Below are 20669 nucleotides of genomic sequence, written 5' to 3' on the forward strand. Positions count from 1 at the left end.
AAGCTCATTTCTGGTTTTTTTTCTTCGCATTCCTTGGTGCCCAAATCAGTTTCCCGACTCCAAAAGTATAAGAAGAAATATCCGAAAAAAGGTCTTGTCTAGAAAAAGAAAACAAACTAAAATTTGCACCTTCCACGCCAATAATTTCGAGGAGACACCATTTCAACCGCTTCTTTTTTTGATCGCTCTGGCCCGTTGTCTCCCAAATACCAGATGAAAGCCGAGAAAAACCAATGTTGCTCTGTTTCTCACGCTATAAACGTTTGAAAAAGGCATGTGTAGAGATAAATGGGGAAACAATCCTCATTAAACCTGCGCTGCTTTTGTGAAATCAGAAGCAAAACTGTAGCCTAAATACAGGTACTCTCGGGGTTCTGGGCCTGCTCCCGGATAACCGGCTCTGGGGGTCCGGCTGCTTCTCATGAAGTAATTTGATAATAATAAAAAATCCACTTCAAATCGGCTTCCAATCTCGCTTTCTTGTGACAGTACGAATTCTTTACTTCTCTGGGATGCTAAGGAGCCGAATCGTGCGGCAGGTTAGCTGTGTTGAAGTCAGGATACACGCGACTGGGTGTTGCGAAACGATTCTATTATTCTAAGCTGAGAAAAACGCTTTAACAGTTGAGCATGGCTGCATATTTAGCAGGCTCTGGCTCATCCGGCACCCCGTTTCTGTTCATAGTAGACGCCAACCGAGGTAGGTATAGCCGATCCGAGACATTTCCCCATCATATGTACACCCCAAACCCCATTCCTCATATAACAAATATGTACAGCACCATGAGGGAAAAAATAACAGACTTTGCTACTTTACTTGGGCAAAATTGCAAGGGGCAAAGTAGGCATCCGTCCCAGCTCGATACTATCGAGCCGTCCATCAGACTCCGAACCATTGCCTTCCCGGGCTCGATCGTGGCTCTCCCTCGTGCCTCGATAGTCATCAATGGTGACAGCAGTAGTCATCTGCTTAGGAAGACGAGCCCGCGGCCTCGGCGATGTGGTCGGTAGCGATGGGAGGTTGACGGGCGGTGGGTTGGTTTGATAGGTGCATAGTGCCATGGCAAAAGCGCCAGACGAGACGATGGCCAGAACGAGCATGATATCAGTAAATGAGGCAGTATAGATCTGGCGAACCTCCTCTCGCGCCGGTCCCTGAAGCAGCAACGCGTTTGACGGTGCGCGGTGCAGCATATCTACCTGCTGGGGAGTGAGGAGGCCTCCATTTCGCTGGTCGACGAGCAGGCTGTTGCTTCGTGCGTGGCGATTGAATATGATGGTCCACATGCCAAGCCCAATCGCTGAACCCAGGACGCGGGCCTGTGCAATAGCACCGTTGGCGACGGCCATGTCAGCGCCCCTTCCAATGACATTGGCTATTACTGTCGTTGATGAGAGACAGAAGCCGAAACCGAGACCGAGGATAACCTTGAAGCCGTACACAGCGTTGATCGCCTGTGATTCCTCCATGTTCTCAACTGCCGTCATGAGACTGCAGCCAGCGGTCATAAGACTAGCACCAATGGTGAGGCTTAGAGTGGTTCGGTTTTTGGGTCTGGTGAATGGAACCGATGCAAATGTTCCAACGGCCACTGCAGCAAGCAGAGGTAGGAGATCGACACCAGCCATTAGTACATCCCGGCCATCGACAACCTGAGAACGCTCGGGAAGAACTACAACGCTGGTCATGAAAACGAAGCCGAGCAAAAACGTGGCGCTGAAGTCCAAAGTCAGCTACGACGTGCGGGTATTGCAGCGGGGGGAATTGATGACCTACAACAGACATGCCAGGTATGCTCGGTGACCTGCGAGCGAGAGTGGGAAAATAGGCTCAACCTTGTCGTCTCTCAGGCCCACGGATGCTTCCCAGCACCAAAAAGCCACCCAACAGAGTGAAGATATAACAAGCATTGTTACAATGGTGGGGGACGACCAAGGAAGCTTCATAGATCCCCCTTCTTGGATACAGTAGACAATCATCATGCTCGCTGCAAGAAGCAGAACAGCTCCAACAAAGTCCATCTGTCGCAACTTGTCGGTGACTGATGTCTTTGGTTGGTGACGCTTCCTTGGATAGACTACAAAGAGGCCCCCAGCCACTGCGCCAGCAATAGGAACGCTGTGATTCATGTCAGATTCGTGGGTACAAGATTGAAAGATGAAGTTGAGAGACTCTGGGGAACCTACTTCATGAGATGCAAGACTCTCCAGCTGCTGAGATGTGGAATGACTCCTCCAAGAATGGGTCCGAGTACATATGACACAGAGAGCATACAGGCAATGCTGGCGCCCATGAGATGCCACTTGTTTGCTGGAACGACCTCATGGATGCAAATGAAGGGAAGACTGTACAGACCGGCGCCGCCAATTCCTTGAAACGCCCTCATTACAATCCTGTTGTATGTTTTGTTAAAAGATCTTGTGCGTTAGACGGATGGACATTAGGGTATGTGTTCAAAAGCGACGTACAACTGAGTCATAGTCTGAGAAATACCACAGCCAAGCGAGAAGAGTGCAAAGATTAGCCATGAGATCTCGAGCATGGCCAGGCGTCCAAAGATGTCGCTGAGCTTGGCAAAGATTATAGAAAATCCTACCGGGTGGAGAGGTTAGCATTTCTTGTTGACGGCGACACATTGAAGGGTAGCAAGCTAAGATGAGCTTGGCTCATGAGAATACACCCACCCATATAAGTGAGGAGATAGGCCAACATGATCCAAGAAATGTCTTCGACGTTTCCCAGATCCTTGCTGGTCTCCAACAGAGATGTTGATACAATAGTAGTATCAAGAAGTGAGAACAGTAGACATGTGAGCAGTCTTTACGAATCGCTAGTCAGCCGAGGTCATGGTACATATCTGAGAAGAAGCTCAGAAGAAGGTAGAGAAAAGAGCTCGTACAGAATGACAACAATTATAGTGCGTGGTCGACCCATCTTTTCCACCTCTGGCTCGTTGACGTGCGCGACGGCCTGCTCAACGTCGCGATTGGGATGAAAGTCATCAGCCAGTCGAATGACATCTTCCATCGACTCATTGAGGTGCCTCGAGGATCGCGCCGTGTACTGGCGAGCCATGGAGCGACGCCTGTTGGGCGATTGCATCATGGCAGCCATACTCACTGATGGAGCGGCTTCTTTTTGTCAATGTAACGAATGGCGCACCGAGTCGGTGAGTTTCAAGATGGTTTTGTTTTTTTCTTCCCTGCTGAGTTGGTGGTGAGTTGGATAAGATGGAATTGTTCTTCACGATTCCTGCCGCAGGCTTTTGGATGAAAGACTGCGTTGGTCGGCAAGCGGCCGTGAGTAACCGATCATGTGGCGTGAAGAATGGAGGGACGCTCTTGCCCTCAGCAGGTCGCGCGGTCTGCAGGTGGGGCAAAATGAGTTGGGCCTGGGCAATAAACCAATGCCTGTGATTGACTGTTGGTTTCTTTTTCAGCTAAGCTAGGGCTCAAAGATGCTAATCCGGCTCAGGTTGTGTCCTGGGTGGGTCGGAAGTGCTCGTTTGCTTGTTATCGCTCTTGTTGCTTGAGGTTTGCCACGTCAAACGGCGGGGATGAAGGACTGGCTCGTATCTTGCTGATGCTAATGTCGTTCAATGAAAGAGAGCGACAGCTGCAGCATCCAGGCCAAACCAAGGGACTGGGAAGCAAAGATGAGCCCCAAATAACTCACACAAGAGCAAGGCCGTTTTTAAAGTACCTCTGCATGGACTTGTCTCGGTAAAGAGGCTCAGTCTGTTGACAGTCATTTAAAAAAAACACGTTCTGCTGGAGCACCAATGTCTTCGATATCCTGCTCTGCTCAAGGTCTCATTGTCGTTTACGGTTTGTGAATCACAGAAACCTTAGGTACGTTGGAAAGGGGAAGAGGACAAGTTTGTCTTGAAATGCTGATTGATCAGATTATGGTACGTACTTTACATGAACAGCCCAAGTGCTGCTAGACAACCAACACTCCAGCCACAACGTAGCCCTGGTGTCGGTTGTTGATCCGCCCAGTGGTACATGGCAAAAAGACAGAGGGCCAAAACCACATCAAAATCTGTTGGTCGTGCCCCGTGTACAAAAAGAACCCGGTTAGCCTCGTCAAACCAGCCGGATTTCCTGGCCCGCTTTCGTTCGGCGATGAGGTTGAGACTCGGCTCGGGTCTTTCTGCGCCCGTACTTTTCTTCGCGTGCCTTTCTTCTCAAGTGTCACGAGGATATGGCTTGAGCTTGGAGGAAGTGACCGGGAGGGCAGGACCACCTGAGGAACCGGACCCTAAATAAACGAGACCGGCGCGCTTCTATGACGGCTGCTGTACGACATTCCAAAAGTCGATAGTGCCAAGGCCGATCAGCCTGTCACTATGCTGTGCCCCAACTCGGACCGATAATCATGAGTTGTTGCCGCTCTGCGCTTGGAATATGGAGGCAGCTTTGCGTTCTGCATCTCGGCCTATCAAGACTAACTAGGTAGGTAGACATGACCAGATTGCTCAGATGTTGCTGCGGCACAAAACCCCATCCAAAACAATTCGTAATAACAAGGGCCCCGCGACAAAGAGTTTGCTTGCCATCTTGATTACAGTTCACCTTGTACAACCAATGCCATCTGCCAAGCTCAACGAGACAGGTCCCCGCTCCCATATTGAACCGAGACATAGCTAGGCGACCAAAAGACAGACTATAGGCTCGAACGGGAGGTGGAGGTCACGGGCCATGTGCGACGAGGTAAGGGGGGACACAAAGGACGCGGCCACCCGCTGCGTTGAGGCCGTTCATCTAGATCGAGTCACCAGGGGGAGCTTGTACGACATTTGGCAAGGGTTCCGCAGACCGGCTTCTGGACGGTCTTTTCCGGCCGGCAGATGGAGCCAAGTGAGCCTTGTGAGACCCCAAAGACAAACAAACTCGGCGGTTTCTTGGTTCATAAGCTCGACCCAACGGCTGAGCGTGCGTTGCAAGCGATGAAATACTATCCAGGTATATTTACACACGCTTTGCCAAGGCACTTTGAACATGCAGGTAATCCTGCCTTGCTTGTGATGAGGCATTTTGGTTGACCGACCGCCAGTATCGATCACGCCCATGGATGGGATGAAGTGTCGTTTGTGTGTATATAGTGATATATTTGCTATTCTTGGTTAAATTAGCTAACAAAGTCGTTCTTTGGGTTTATTTCTTGTTTGTCGATATTGACTGCCTTGATCTCAACTGTGCAACATCACCATTGATGGGTCATTCTGTCCGGCAGGATATAGCCTATCTGTATGAATATGTAGAATATAACAAAAAGAAATTTGCGTAACACGACTATTATACTGCATGCTATAACTGGAGAGTGCAGACCTCTTTTTTATCTTCTTTCTTTTTTTTTTCTTTTTTTTTTGCAAGTCTCCCATTCGAACCTCAACTAAAGGGGGTGGCGCACGCGAGGCGGTGCGTGGCTGGAGAAACACACAACTGGACGGCCTTGGCCCCACTTCATCTCCAACTGGAACCTCTCGATTTTGGCCAACATGCATTGCATGAAACGAAAAACCGATCATGTCGACGTATGCGGCAAGAGAACCTCTGGAAACATCCCCAGACGTCTGACGGGTTTCACTGGGTGAACGTTGCAACGCGGCCGTGGAGAGATATATCGCGATTTGTTTGTCTGACGAGGAGACTGGGGTGGGGGCTGCGCGCCCCATCGAAAGAAGGACGTCCCTCTTGGTGCCGCACCAAATTCAAGGCCAAAGGCGTGACTGACATTCTGTCAGCACGGCTCATGCGGTCGTGCTCTTGTTTTGCTTCCAGGGGCTTCTTTGTCCAATTTGGTCTCCTTGCGTCGCGAGGTTGATGCTTTTGTTTGGTGGAGGTCCTTGGCACGATTCGCCGTTGTCCATGAATGACAGACAGCCTTTGGGAGACGATTAGTTTCGGCAGGATTTGTCCTACTTGCTCTGGATCAATAATGTAGGCAGGGAAGCCTATGAGCAACTTCAAGTGATCTCTTCGTCCGCATATTATACAGCTAAGAACAGTGGTTGTGGGCTGTCAGGACCAGCGCCCTGCGTTTGTAACGTGGTCGTTCGAGTAGCCTATCGTGGGCTATTCGTGAAGTCAAGGCAGCGCTCAATCGTGCCACGGATGCTTCTGCCTTTGGTTGGCTCTTGATAGGAGAGTATTTTCTCTTCTTATTGTTTATTTACGTATGTCAATGGCAAGAATCCTCGCATAGCCAACTTGACTCGCCGAGGTTTCTGTATTTTATCCATTTTCCTAGAGACATCTATTGGAAACAGTAATTATACTAATATAAAAAGAGAGTCACCAGCAACACTCGATTATCTCACTTCTTTTCGGCTGAAATCGCACCTCTTCTTCATCTGTAACTTACTCCTGCTGTCTGTGGTGCCTGACATTAGCATCGTCGCACTACAGATGTCAATCCTATCAAGGTTTGCTTGTACCGTTTTGGCATAAGCTTTGTGCTTGGCGGACCGCACTACAATAGCGTTGTGATGTCATATTGGGCAGAACAATAGGCAATCTATACCGGGAGTCTTGATACTGTTAAGCCGGGCGCATGCTTTGCGAGGGCCATGTGCGGATTTTTCTTTAGCTGATGGGTTCAAAAGAAAGACGAGGCAAAGATGAAGTGAATAGTCTGGGAAACTATGCACAGGCGCCTCCAACAAGGCAGTCGTCTCTCGGAGCAGCCTCATCGTAGGTGATTATATCGCAAGACCCAAACCCATAGAGGCAGGCAGCACAGTCCGCTTAGACCACAACTAGCCGGCAGAAAAGTTTTGCTCAAAAGGAAAGAAACTTGTGGGGACTGGCTTTGTTTGTTTTCCTTGTCCTTGTAGCCCTCCCAAGGCGAGGCACGCACCATGTCTTCCAGCAAACGCTCACCTTGAGCTGACACTGGCCTCATTAGGGCTCCGAGCAGCGACCTTTTGGCAAAGAAAAAAAGTGCTTGAATTGGTGCCTGGAGGCCCACTTGTGGGTTTGGGGCTCGGGCTGCTTCTTACTCTCTTCTGGGACTCGTCTGGACTTTTTCACCCCAGACTTGCTTCAGAGCTTCTTCACCAACTGCTCTTTTTTTGACATCTTTTCATCTTTTGTTCGCGTAGAATTTACACCCAAGCTTTCTAGCAGAGTACTCTCGCGTCGTTTTGTCATTTTTGAATCGTTGCTTGCTTTGTTATATTCTATTTTATAGCCAGAAAAGCCGGCTCTTTTGATCTCTCTGTGGAGGCCCGCGACTAGGCTTTGAACTAATAGCATCTCAGCAGTGTTTTTCTTTACTTCCAGTCTCTTGCTTTTTTTTGCATGTAATACCATCGCCAACGTCCTTCTTTCGGTCGCAAGATGAGCACCGCGGAGGGCCAGGGAGCCGCTCCGGCGGGCTCACCTTCGTGTCAAGGCGCGATCGCGGTGGTTGGCCTCGCATGTCGCTTCCCAGGCGATGCTGCTGACATCAATGGTCTTTGGCAGATGATGGAGGATGGCAAAAGTGCCTGGACAAAAATCCCAGAGTCCCGAATGAATGTGCGTGGCTATTATCATCCTGACCCCAGCCGCCAAGGAAGTGTAAGTCACGATGCCCGCCCCTCTTCCTCTCTGCTGCTTTTCAGAGCTCATTGCTGACACGGAGTCTTGTACAGTTTCACTTTCGTGGAGCACACTTTTTGCAGAATGATCTTGCAGAATTTGATGCAGGAGTAAGTCGGACAAGCTCATCTCTATTGTATTGTACATGCTATAATCTCTTGGAGTTCGTACGCTGACGTTGATCAAGTTCTTCTCGATCTCTCCGAACGAAGCCATTGCTATGGATCCGCAGCAGAGGATGCTCCTGGAAGTCACATATGAAGCAATGGAAACAGGCAAGTAACGACGAGGATGTAACATTTATGGCTTGTCTGTCTGACCATTCATTCCATTTTGTAGCTGGTATACCCAAAGAGGCAATAGACGGTACCGATGCAACAGTCTGGATCGGCTCCTTTGTCAAAGGTTTGTCTCCTGCCACTAGCCTAGTCTAGTCTAGTATCCACAGATAGACGCAACATACTAATTGTTTTACTGGGCAGACTACGAGCAGTTGTGTCTGCGAGATCAAGACCAGACGCCGCAATACGCGGCAACCGGCAACGGAATTGCTATCCTGGGCAACCGAATCTCCCACTGCTATAATCTTGCTGGAACAAGCCAGACCATGGACACTGGCTGCAGCGCCAGCCTTGTCAGCATTCACCAAGCGTGCCAAAGCCTGTTGAGTGGGGAGTGTTCTACAGTAAGTCCGCCGGGTGATGATGCTTCTGCTATCCTATTATCAGACTCCTTGGAAACACAAAGTCAGCAGACTGTCTAATTCTTGGTGTAGGCAATCGCTGGCGGAGTCGGCCTGATCCTGACCCCAAACACCATCCTGCCCATGACCTCTGTAGGCTTCCTGAGCTCAGACGGCAGGTGCTTTGCATTCGACTCCCGCGCCAACGGCTACGGCCGCGGGGAAGGCGCCGCCATGGTGATCCTGCGCAGGCTCGAGGACGCAATTGCCAACAACGACGTCATCCGCGGGGTAATCCGCTCGACGGCGAGCAACCAAGACGGCCGCACGCCGGGAATCACCATGCCCAGCCAGGAGCGCCAGATGAGCAACATCCTCCAGGCCTACCGCAAGGCCGGGCTCGACACGGACCGCACCGAGTTTGTCGAGTGCCACGGCACCGGCACCAAGGCGGGCGACATGCGTGAGCTGGAGGCCATCTACCGCGCCATTTCCGTCAATCGTGCCGTCGACAATCCTGTCATGGTCGGCTCCATCAAGACCAACATTGGGCATCTCGAGGGAGCCGCTGGTATTGCTGGTGTCATCAAGGCCGTCTTGGCCACGGAGAAGGGCTTCATTCCGAAACATCTGAATTTTGTCCAGCCGAATCCAAACATAGACTTTGAAGGCTGGCGAGTAAAGGTCCCCACGGAGCTCACACCGTGGCCTGTCCATGGCCTCCGCCGAGCCAGCGTCAACTGCTTTGGCTTTGGTGGGACGAATGCTCATGCCATCATTGAGGACGCGGCGCATCACCTGTCCGAAGCCAACCTCACCGGTTTCCATGCCAGTTACCTCTTTCCTGGAGACGAGCTCCTACAGCCTAGAAAATCCGATGCCAATTCTCAAGACTGCCTTGTCGATGGTGACGCCCCTCGACTGTTTGTCTACTCGTCCCATGAAGAGGAGCGGGTTTCTTTGGTCGCTCAATCACACGCACCCTACCTCCGCAGGCGTGTAGAGGACGGATCGGCGACTTTACAACTGATGGACCAGTACGCACACACGCTGCTGGAGCGCCGATCCAAGCTCGAGTGGAGGGCATTTCTGGTTGCCCGCGGCCCGGCAGACCTTCTCCAAAAGATCTTCAACTTTGACAACAGCCTGGTGATGGACTTCCCACGAGACGCCGAAGTCCGACCTGCTCTCGTCTTTTGCGGACAGGGTGCTCAGTGGCACGCCGTGGGTCGCGAGCTGCTGGACTATGCAGCCTTCAAGAGCAACATCGAAGCTGCCGACTCTTATATCCGTCAAGAGCTGGGCGCAGATTTTAGCCTGCTCGAGGTGCTGACGGCGGACCAGGACAGCTCCCGGATCGATCTTGCGCACGTGTCGCAGATCTCCACCACCGCCGTCCAGGTGGCGCTCGTCGACGTCCTTTTCGCGAGCAACGTGGTTCCAATCGCCGTCGTGGGCCACTCCTCGGGCGAGATTGCAGCAGCATACGCCGCCGGTGCCGTAACGCGCGAGAGTGCATGGAAGATTGCCTACTACCGTGGCTACTGCGTTGCATCCTGGCAAGAAAAAGACCATGGCCCGCCTGGCCGAATGCTCGCGGTCGGACTTTCGGCTCGGGACGTGCAGGCTTTTATCCATCAGACCTCAAAGGGCAGTGTCCAGGTTGCTTGCCACAACGGGCCCTCGTCTGTCACTCTCTCTGGCGACGAGGCTGCGATACTCGAGGTTCAAAACATCCTGGCCGAGGCTGGGGTCTTCAGCCGCCTCGTGCCTGTGAATGCTGCCTATCACTCCCGACACATGGAGCACGTCGCCGCCGACTACCTGCAGAAGCTCGGCTCCATCGAGATTCGGAACGTGACGCTGGGCCCGGTTCTGTACTCTTCCCTGACGGGCTCCGAGTTGTCTCCCAGCAGACTGGGTGCCAAGCACTGGGTCAAGACTCTGACCTGTCCTGTCCTCTTCCACCAAGCAGTGCAGACCTTGATGCGGAATGCGAACCCGACCGTCGTCGTCGAGGTGAGCCCCACCGGCATCTGGGAGGGGACCATCCGTCGTATCCTTAGCGCCATGGACTATCGCGAGCCGGTTCCCTATTTTAGCGTCCTCCAGAACGGCACGGGTGCGATGACTTCTACACTGCAGGTGCTTAGAGAGCTCTGGATCCGTGGAGTCCCCATCAAGATGGACTGGACCTACTCCAAGTCTCGGTCTCAGTCTCAGCCTCAGTCTCAGTCTTGGCAAAATGGTCTTGTGCAAACCAGTCGCCCGCCGCAGCATCTCCACGATCTGCCCCCTTACCCCTGGAACCACGACAAGCTGTACTGGTACGAGTCTCAGCTGTCGAAAAACAACCGCTTCCGCACTCACGGCAGGGAGGATCTCATCGGCGCGCCGTTCGACCTCGGAATCAAGACGGAAAAGTCGTGGCGTGGCTTCTTCCGCCTCAAGGAGAACCCCTGGATCGAGCACCACCAGGTGCAAAAGTCGATCCTGTATCCCGCTGCTGGAATGATAGCCATGGCAATCCAGGCAGGGCAGCAGCTTGCGGAGCTGGGCCGGCAAGAGGTGGTTGCCTTTGAGATCAAGTCCTTTTCCATCCTTGCCCCAATCGTCATCCCTACCTCCACCGACGGGCTTGAGCATGCAATCAGCACAAAGCTGGCCAAGTCGGAGAGCAGCGAGCCGCTGCAGGGTGTCGCAATCTACCACTTTTCAATCTATACCAAGCCTGACGGCGTAGCCACCACCAAGCATGCCGAGGGCCAGCTGCACATCATATACGGCGACGTGGCGAGCAGCACACTCGAGGAGATGCAGATTGAGGATTCGGCCCATCGCAGCGTGTACGACCAATACAAGGAGACCAGCGACGAGGAGGTGAGCCCGCGCCAGCTATACGAAGATCTAAACAATCTCGGTCTCAACTATGGGCCTTTGTTTCGCAACATCAAAAACATCTCTCGCAGCTCGCAGCACGGCGGCTACTGCCACAGCCAGGTCCAGATTCCCGACACCGCATCGGCCATGCCCTTTGCGTACGAGTTCCCTCATCTCATCCACCCTGCAACCCTGGACTCGTTCCTGCAGACCATCTTTGCCATTGGCGAGGACGTCATGCTGCCCTGCTCCATCGACAACATTTTCGTATCGGCGGAGATGCCACGGGGCGCCGGCGGCCGATTTCTTGGATATACGACGGCGCAGGCGACGACTCGGCGTTCTGCAGTGGCGGACGTGGTCATGTTTGACGAGCAGCTCGACCAGATCAAGGTCTCCATCAAAGGGCTGAAGCTCAAGTCGGCTGTCGCAGCAGTGGGTGACGGTGGGGGTTTCTTGCCGAACCATCGCAACCTCTGCTCCGAGATTGTTTGGAAGCAAGATGTCGACAGGTCTAGTCTCGGCAATTTCATGGCGTGGCTTGACAGTCTGGGACACGCCATTCCTGCCATGCGCGTGCTTCAGCTGGGAGGTCTTTCTGAGATTGCTTCCAGCGTCATCGAAGCTCTTGAGAACGGCCATGAAACACCCCGCTTTGGGTCGTTTACGCTCTGCGATAGGGAGGATTTGATCTTTTCACAGCTGCAGCAGAAGTATGTCGCGACTCCCGTCATGCAGCGCCTTCTCTGGGAGCCCCTGCAGCAGGTGGCAATGTCATCGCCGTATGACCTCGTCATTATGAAGGCCTCACAAACCCAAGACTTGACGGCAGTGGGCCAGGTATTGAGCCCGGGTGGATATGTTGTTGTGCAACTGGAGGGTGTCGTGGACAAGACCGACAAAGACTCGCTTAGAGTGATCAAGCGACTTGCAGATGCCGGATTCCGCAATGCCGAGAAACTTGATCAAAGCTCTGGACGACATTCTTATATCGTTGCTTGCAGCTCTAAAGTTCCCGACAAGGCAATCGGAGGCCAGCGCAACATCACCATATTGCTACCCGATGTGCTGACCCCTTTTTTGGAAAAGCTGCACAAGTCCCTTCTCAAGTGCCTTACAGCCCTGCCCCAAATCACCTATACCTCTGGTGCCGTTTCTGCTCACCCCAAGTTCAACCCCAAAACGGTCTACCTATCGTTGTTGGAGGCAGAGACGCCGCTCATCTTTGATCTCGTCGAGTCCCAGTGGGAAACCCTCCATAGCCTCTTCCGCACCAAGAATCTCCTTTGGGTGACTGCAGGTGCCCAAATGTCAGACATCAACCCACTAATGGCTGCTTCTATTGGCTTGATGCGCACCATCAGGTCAGAGGACGACCAAAAGAGACTCGTGTCCGTCGACATTGACCCAAGAACCAACAACGACATGGTCTCCACCTCAAAGGCCTTGTGCGACATCTTGGAGGCCAATTTCATCCTCTCGACAATTGCCAAGGAGTCCGAATATGTCATCCGGGACGGCAAGCGCTTCATCCCTCGCCTCATGACACTACCCGCCGTTAACTCGCTCATCGAGAAGGAAGCCCACCTCCCCGAGCGCCTTGAAGAGTTTCCGCTATGGCAACAGGGCAATCATGTGAAGCTGGCGCCGAAATCTGTAGGCAGCCGCCTTGGCTTGTACTTTACAAAAGAGGACACCACGACCCGACCTCTGAAGGAAACCGAGATTCGAGTCAGGGTGCACCAGAGCCACCTGCTACCGCGCGACATGGACGCCCTGCGAGGCAACGGCAGCGAAATCGGCTCCGACGCGGTCGGCACCATCCTCGAGGTCGGATCAAAAGTCTTCAGCAGTTTCAAGGTCAACGACCAGGTGATGGTGTTTGCCCGCGGCACCATCAGCAGCACCGTCACCGCCGACCAAAAATTTGTCTGGTCCCGCGCCGCCACCAGCCCACCCCATGGATCCTTCAGCCCGACGGCCTTCATCAGCGCAGCCTACGGACTCGTCATTTCTGGTCGTCTCAGGAGAGGAAACACCGTCCTCGTCCACGCGGCGGCTTCTGCCTACGGCCAGGCCGCCGTCTGCATTGCCAAAGCCAAGGGCGCATCCGTGATCGCTGCCGTCTCATCTCCCGAGCAGCGAAAGGTCGTGCAGGCGCTTGGGATCACTGATGATTGCATTGTTGACGGCCAAGACGATGCGTTTGTCGGCCCTGTCGGCAGACTTACTCGAGGACGCGGCGTCGATGTAGTCTTTGGCCCTGCCTCTCGCAGCCTCGTTGCCAACTTTAGGTCCTGCGCAGAGTTTGGTCGCATTTCTCAGCTGGCGAGCGACACTCTCGAGCTGCCGTCCATGGATCAGGCCATCCTCAAGAATCTATCTCTCGAGACCTTTGACATTTCCAAGCTGGTCGAGAAGCAGCCGTGGGTCGTGGACGAAGCAATCAACGAAGTCAATGCTCTCTTCCAAGACAGCGACTCCGCCTGTCGCATCCAGCCCATGATTTCTCACGACCTCGAGAGCTTGGCAACCATAGCAGCCGACCCTACCACGGATCCATGGTTGGGTCTGCATGCCGTGGACACCAAAGAAGACACCCGTGTTATGATGCCCGTGAACCTCACCAAGCCTTTGCAGCTGAACAGCAACGGCACATACCTTCTCGTGGGTGGCCTCGGGGGCATTGGCCGAAGCATTGCTCAGTTGATGGTCGAACGGGGCGCGCGCCACTTGGCATTCCTCTCTCGGTCCGGCGCAAAGTCTAAGGCTGCGACGGACCTAATCTCTTCATTGCAGCTCAAGGGCGTCCATATTCAAGACTTGAAGGTGGACATATGCGATGAGAACCAGATGAGGGACGCTATCTTGTTTGTTCAACACAATATGCCTCCCATAAAGGGGGCCGTTCAATGTGCTGCAGTTCTCGAGGTAAGCACACTCCAACACATCACCCCTTGACAACATCAACGAGCATTTGTTTTTGGCTGACTTGCAGGAAAAAAAACCACAGGACTCCATCTTCGACAAGATGACCTACGCCAAGTGGACAAAAGCCTTCCGCCCCAAGGCCATCGGCTCGTGGAACCTGCACAACACCCTCCCCGACACGCTAGACTTCCTCGTCTTCCTCTCCAGCTCGGCCGGCGTGCTGGGCAACCGCGGCCAGGCCAACTACGCCGCGGGCAACACGTTCCAGGACGCGCTGGCCCACCACCGCGCCTCCCTCGGCAGGCACAGCGTGTCCCTCGACCTCGGCCTCGTGCTCGGCGCCGGCGTCGTGGCCGAGAACGAAAGGCTCCTCGACATGATGCTCGCCAGCGGCTTCTTCGGCGTCGCCCTGCGCCACGTCCACCTCGTGCTCGAGCGCGCCATGGCCTCGCTGCCCCGTGCTGCGGGGCCAGACCAGCTGCTGCGCTTGCCCACCCAGGTCGTCACGCAGATGGGGTCGGGCGGGCTCGTCCTCCAGGACCGGCCCGTCGATCCCTTCTGGACCCGCTCGCCGCTCTTCCGATTCCTCAACCAGGTCGACCTGCCCGCCGGCACTGTCAATTTCTTCGCGACCGGCGCCGCGCAGGACGTCGTCGGGGACGACCGACTCCACGGCCGCACCGGCAGCAAGGGCAGCAACAGCAGTACCAGCACCAGCAACGCCGGACAGGACCTCCGCGTTGCGATCCGCCGGGCCTCGAGCCCCGAGAAAGCCGCGTCCATTGCAGTCGGCGCCGTGACCCGCGCCCTGGCGAGGTTCATGGGCGTAGGGCTGGGAAGCAGCAGTAGCAGCGCCGCGGGCAGCAGGCCCACCACGGCGGCCGGGTCGGCCAGCACGTCGTTCGCCTCGACGCCCGTCAGCACGTCGTTTAGCAGCGGTGCCGCGGCTCCTGCTGCTATGCCCTTGCCGCGGGCAACGAGGGGTGGCCTGCTGGATCCGTCGCGGTCGACGGTCAGCTACGGAGTCGACTCGCTGGTCAAGCTAAACATCACGCGCTGGATCGTCGACCAGTCGGGCGTGGCTGTTGGAGACGTCGACGAATTTCCCAGCATCAACGAGCTCGGGGCCAAGATTGCCGAGCTGGTTCTTGCTGATTCGGATGGAAAGACGAACTGAGAACGAGGGGCCAAAAAGCAACTTGCAGTATTTGCTGTTTCTACAATTTTGTAATCCGCTCTTGGAATTCTGGGCCTGTTTTTGTCATCTGTTTGGAGTACGATACCCTGGGTGTTTTTGGCTGTCAATTTTTGCGCTTCGAATTTTCTGCTTTGTTCCGAAAAAGTTTCTGGCTTACATATCTGAGACGTGGTTGTTTTCCCTCCGACCACAAGTCCTTGATCGCGGCTTTTCCAATGCGGAGAATTGTCGATTGTTCTCAAGGAGGTGCAACTGGCTTTTGCCATCTCAAGCAGCGGGATGCTAAGATACATACCATGGCTCACAAGACTGTAGACAAAAGTGCAGCGTGCACAGCGTCTATAGATATGGTATGATTGTCGAGAAGGGAATGATAACTAAATCTTTTGTCAATAGAGAACATAATAAAATGGGCGACTAGACTAGAATAGAAAAAAGAGATAGATGATAAAACATCAAGTTGACCACTGTCAGCTACTTGTCATTAGAAATTCTTGTTGAAGTGAGCTTCTAATGCTGTCTAGATGTCATGTCACGTCGACCAGGTGACTGTAGCCTTTGGCATGACGCCGCCCATATGCTCTAATAATCCGCCGTTCCCTATTGCCCTTCATGTTGAAGATGATTAATACATGTAATCGAAGTAAACTATAAAATACCGTCTATTCTCATTTATGTGCACACTCTTGTTCCCGCGCTCATGGCAGCGCAGAGGGATCCAACTTGGGGGCGTTTGCGGTGGTACCTGAAGCGGCAGCGGCTGCTGCTGCTGCCTTCTCGCCCGCCCGCTTCTTGAGCACGTTCTCAATGAACGCCTCTCCAGCCTTGTACGAAGACCGCACAAGTGGCCCGCTGGCACAGTACAAGAAGCCCATGTCCAGCGCGCGCTGGCGCCACAGCTCGAACTCGTCGGGCGTTATGTACTTCTCAACCTTGAGGTGACGCTTTGTCGGACGCATGTACTGGCCAAAGGTCACTACATCAACCTGGGCTTTGCGGAGTTCTGAATGAAAAATCTATTGTTAGCAAGGAACGTAAGATTGGATGCAGACGGGCAAAAAAAAAAAAAAAAAAAAAAAAACCGTCGCATGCACGGTGCTGAACTTACCCCTGAGTGCTTCAAACAGCTCTTCCTCCGTCTCACCCAGACCCAACATTATGCTCGTCTTGGTGATGATATCATCGCCCTTGTGCCTCTTGACCTCGGCCAGCACCTTCAAGCTCTGCCTAAAGGTAGCACGGCGATCACGCACGTACGGAGTCAAACCCTCGACCGTCTCAACGTTGTGCGCATACACGTCCAGACCACTATCGGCCACCAACCTGACCATCTCCAGGTCACCCTGAAAATCACCCGTCAAGGCCTCGACCAGCAGCGTCGGCTTCTTGGCCTTAATTTTCCGTATGGTCTCAGCAAAGTGCCTGGCCCCACCATCCGCAAGATCGTCACGATCTACCGAGGTCAGAACGACATAACCCAGTCCCCAGCGGGCCAGGGCCTCGGCGGTGTTCTCGGGCTCGTGCGGGTCGAGGGGTGCCGGGGCGCGGCTGGTCTTGACGCTGCAGAAGCGGCATCCGCGCGTGCACGTGTCGCCCATGAGCATGATAGTTGCGGTGGCGGCGGCCTTGGAGCTACCACCCCAGCAGTCTGAGATATTTGGACAACGAGCCTCCTCGCAGACGGTGTGCAGTCCCAGGCCGCGAAGGTCGGCCTTGATGCTACGGAAGTTTTCGTTGGACCCCGGGTTGGGTATCGGTGTCTTCAGCCATTCCGGCAGGCGTGTGATGGTCTTCTTGCGACCGGCAGGGCCGACCTCGGCGGTGCGAAGGGTGTAAGCCTCAGATGGAGACAAGGGAGCTGCTGGGGAGGACGTGGCGAGAAAGTCGGAGAAGGAGGCGACAGAAGTGTCTTTGAAGTATGTTGGACGGGAAGATTTTGGTGTTTGTTGCTGTGATGTGACCGACCCCGCTGATGAATCGGCGCTGCTTGCACTTGGGGTAGGATCGCTGTCCTTTGAGGGTATTGTTGCATATGCCCTGCAATTCTTTGCGCTTGTCGTCGATGTTGCTGTGACGGTGGCGAATGTTCTACGGAGCGGAGCGGCCGCCCGCCGGAGGGACGAAGGCAGTGAGCATGACATTGTGCGTTTGGGCCAAGATGAGCAAAAGAATAACAAATACAAGCGAAGCCTAAAAGACTTCGATTCGGCCCGTGAAAGGTGCTTTATCCAGGTACCCAGCAACGGCGAAGTTTGTAAGTGCTTGCAAATCCAAGCAGTTAGAGAGGCTCAACGGTTGCACCTGGTCGTGAAATTTTTGGTCACGTGAAGGCCGATTGTAACCGATTGGTGTCCCGCCGTACACCCTTTGGGTACTTCACCAAGCTCATGGTTGATTAATCCAAGGACTTGATCAGGCAAACTGAGTATGACTAAGGCCATTTGTTGATATTTCTTGCTCAAACCACAAGAATACCTAGTCGACTAGTTGAGCTCAAAAGTGCAAGTGTCAAAATACTGTTTACCTTGGCTGTGCAGCGCAAACAGCGCAAAACGGGGGTATACAAAGTATTTAGGAAAGGAACCTCTGAAAGACCCTCGCCTCCCGGTACCGGAGAGATTATGCTCCTACCGCAACCAGCTGTTGTAGTACCACGTGATTTGCATAAGCTTTAAAGCAGGTTCGGATTCTACAAAGTAAACCTATCACCCTTTGAGTTAGAACGATTAGTTCAGTTGACAATGGTGAGCCGACAAAATTAATCGCCTTACAAATTCTAATACCAGCATCTTGCGCAGCTCACTCATGTGGTAGGATAAAGTGGTGAATGGATGAAACAGATATGTAACCGAACGGTACGCGCCAGCGGCAACATCCATAGGGCATCTGTGGAATCCATATGGTATCTGTGGAGTGCATCAACCTGATTTGCAGTGTGTACTGGAGTAATTCATTAGTGCAGTTGTGCAGGTTGGTTGCCAAGTTCCTTAGACAACATGTCAGTCGATCCAATGTAAACTACCTACCTAGTACTGTAGTGTTGTACGTATCACATCGTCAATTCTCAAAGACGGTAAGATACCTAATTACCTTAGTTATTAATAAATTTCCCATACGCTGGCGACCATCAGCTTTCGGCTGATAAAAATCGTTACTTTTTGCCACATAATCACACACGGGCGTCCATCCAAAGGGTTACCAGCACAGCCACGGGCACGTCGTCATAGCTTAGCGTGGCCCGTGTCTGCAAACGTACGTACTTTGTCTAGGTACCTACCTTGGTACTTCGTACAAGGGCTGGCTGAGTGACCGAACCCGTGCAGGATTGCGACGGCTTCTGGGGAAATCTCAGGTTGAGAAATGAATCGTTTAACACTTTCTCTCACAAGGAAAGACGATTGGAATTGCTTAGGCGAAGAAAGGTAACAAGATCCAATTGTAGTGATTAGCATGATCATGTCAAGGACTGGGTGGCTTCGTTCCAATAATTGGCAGGGCGTTGCTGGGTCACCTAACAAGCGCCAGGCTTTGCTTGTCTTCTGGGCCTGAGCAACGGGTTATGCTTGTTAAATGTGTACCTGACCTGCCAGCCACTCTGAGCGATCATGTCAGGTACCTCATAACAGCTCGTGTGGTCAAGGAGACCCACCTGCCATCAATGGCTGCCACCCGCCGCAACGCAAAGAGCGACACCTGCAGGACATCTGTGGGCAAGACGTGTTCGGGTTGGCTGGGTCCCTTTCTCGTTTCAGCGGGCTGGCTGTCTTTTCATCCCCATCCATCCTAACCTCCCCTAACAATCCCAACCTCATTGTCTTGCTACGACAATTAACCAACCACTTTTTAAACAAACACAACCCATTCCAACCAACACCACCGATCCGTTTCGAACTCAAATCACATTCGTATCGCCTTTGAGAATATTCGATTACCGTTCATCTTTCGCTTCAAGAACCCAATCTACCCGAAAGAGCCGCAACCGCAAACATGCCCGAAGACGCTCCCTACGACCCTTACATCCCCAACCAGGGCGCCGGCGGCGCTGGTGGAAGGGGAGCAGCGACGCAGCAGGGAGCAGGTGGAAATGCCAGGACACAGGCGCTCCAGAGCGTAAGTCGACCAGAACAAATCCTCACGAGGCCGTCGTCTCCGAACCCAGCGACGTCGACGTCAGGGTGGCGCCAGACCCGATTTCAATTGGCTGAGGCTGCATCGCCGAACATGGCTGACAATTACTTGCGCGCAATTAGCAAATCGACGACACCGTCGGTGTGATGCGCGATAATATCAACTCGGTCGCTCAGCGTGGCGAGCGCCTCGATGTGCTCCAGGACAAGACAGACAACCTCGCACAGTCAGCCCAAGGTTTCCGCCGAGGTGCCAACAGGGTCCGCAAGCAGATGTGGTGGAAGGTAAGAATCAACCAAGTCACCTTGAAAAAACGCAGCAAATTCTCAACTCGTATCATTCACTAACAAACTGTCACCTCTACCGAATTTAGGACATGAAGATGCGGGTCTGCATTATCGTCGGCATTATCATCCTGCTCCTCATCATCATCCTACCAATTGTTTTCCACTTCAAGGGCAACTAAACGAAAGCACCACGACCATGAACCAATCAATCAGCAACGACGATGACTGCCTGTGTGGCGCGCATTAAGCGCGCATTTGTATGTACGAAACGGGAAGCCTGGTGGACTAGGCGCGGCGTTTTACCTTTTTTGTCTTTTTTCTGCCCCTCTCTCTCTATATCCTTGCTGCATCATAATGAAGAGACGCTTGTTCACGACCAACTCTACCCATGAATCCCTCGGTTTGTTAATGATCTGAGGGCAGTCGGACTTGGGTGTGACGGGCTCCGAAGACTGAGCATCAAGTGCCTTTTTGGGGAGAGCGAGCTACAGCCTTGTCTTGGAAAGGGATGGAAGATTTCATATTGTGGCATGTGGCATGGGAAAGCCAGCGTAACCCCCATAGACTAGCAGCCATGGATGGAGGCTTCTTTTGGATGGACGTCTCAATCCGCCAGAGGGACTGGTCCTGTAAATTTGGCACATCATGAATGAACTGTTGTAGCATTGTGTTGACACTCGTCAGACCTTTCTTGACTATTATCATGCAGTCACTATCGTGATGTCGACGGAACGGAGCAACCCTTGTAGTGATGACCAGTGCCGGCCTGTCCACCACTCAACTCACACCCTTGGTTGACAGCTCTTCACAGCCTATAAGCTCAACATCTCGAGCTAGCTGTGGTCTTGGTGGGGAATGTGCGCGCGGCCTGACAGAGACGTAAGCGGCATATTCCTGTGACAGGACCACTGGGGATCAGACGAACGGCAAAGCTAGGCCCTCCCCGCTACGAGCTGCCACCGAGTTGCGAAGG

General features: G+C 53.2%; 5 protein-coding genes across 5 annotated transcripts; 3 read left to right on the forward strand and 2 right to left on the reverse strand.

The window, feature by feature from the left end:
* Nucleotides 1–813: 813 nt before the first annotated feature.
* On the reverse strand, nucleotides 814–3115 carry MGG_12612 (drug resistance transporter; the record flags this gene model as incomplete). Its single annotated transcript, XM_003721027.1, has 6 exons — nucleotides 814–1717; nucleotides 1778–2119; nucleotides 2188–2394; nucleotides 2470–2593; nucleotides 2686–2819; nucleotides 2901–3115. The coding sequence occupies 6 exons, from the start codon at nucleotides 3113–3115 to the stop codon at nucleotides 814–816; spliced, it is 1926 nt and encodes a 641-aa protein (XP_003721075.1).
* Nucleotides 3116–3890: 775 nt separating this feature from the next.
* MGG_17993 (uncharacterized protein) lies at nucleotides 3891–4253 on the forward strand (the record flags this gene model as incomplete). Its single annotated transcript, XM_003721028.1, has 2 exons — nucleotides 3891–3911; nucleotides 3975–4253. 2 exons carry the CDS (start codon nucleotides 3891–3893, stop codon nucleotides 4251–4253), a joined length of 300 nt encoding a protein of 99 aa, XP_003721076.1.
* Nucleotides 4254–7347: 3094 nt separating this feature from the next.
* MGG_12613 (polyketide synthase) lies at nucleotides 7348–15260 on the forward strand (the record flags this gene model as incomplete). The annotated part of the gene is made up of 6 exons (XM_003721029.1): nucleotides 7348–7569; nucleotides 7644–7700; nucleotides 7866–7995; nucleotides 8073–8275; nucleotides 8366–14083; nucleotides 14166–15260. 6 exons carry the CDS (start codon nucleotides 7348–7350, stop codon nucleotides 15258–15260), a joined length of 7425 nt encoding a protein of 2474 aa, XP_003721077.1.
* A 396-nt stretch (nucleotides 15261–15656) lies between these two features.
* Nucleotides 15657–18365, reverse strand: MGG_02691 (lipoyl synthase). Its single transcript, XM_003721030.1, has 3 exons — nucleotides 18053–18365; nucleotides 16390–17983; nucleotides 15657–16284 (listed from the first exon to the last, which is right to left on the reverse strand). The coding sequence occupies exons 2-3, from the start codon at nucleotides 17420–17422 to the stop codon at nucleotides 15980–15982; spliced, it is 1338 nt and encodes a 445-aa protein (XP_003721078.1). The 5' UTR covers nucleotides 17423–17983; nucleotides 18053–18365; the 3' UTR covers nucleotides 15657–15979.
* Nucleotides 18366–19101: 736 nt separating this feature from the next.
* Nucleotides 19102–20431, forward strand: MGG_12614 (uncharacterized protein). The gene is made up of 3 exons (XM_003721031.1): nucleotides 19102–19391; nucleotides 19532–19693; nucleotides 19783–20431. The coding sequence occupies exons 1-3, from the start codon at nucleotides 19269–19271 to the stop codon at nucleotides 19873–19875; spliced, it is 378 nt and encodes a 125-aa protein (XP_003721079.1). The 5' UTR covers nucleotides 19102–19268; the 3' UTR covers nucleotides 19876–20431.
* The last annotated feature ends 238 nt before the right edge of the window (nucleotides 20432–20669 follow it).

The sequence above is a fragment of the Pyricularia oryzae genome, chromosome 7 (assembly GCF_000002495.2).
Source record: "Pyricularia oryzae 70-15 chromosome 7, whole genome shotgun sequence".
Taxonomy (NCBI): Eukaryota; Fungi; Ascomycota; class Sordariomycetes; order Magnaporthales; family Pyriculariaceae; genus Pyricularia; species Pyricularia oryzae.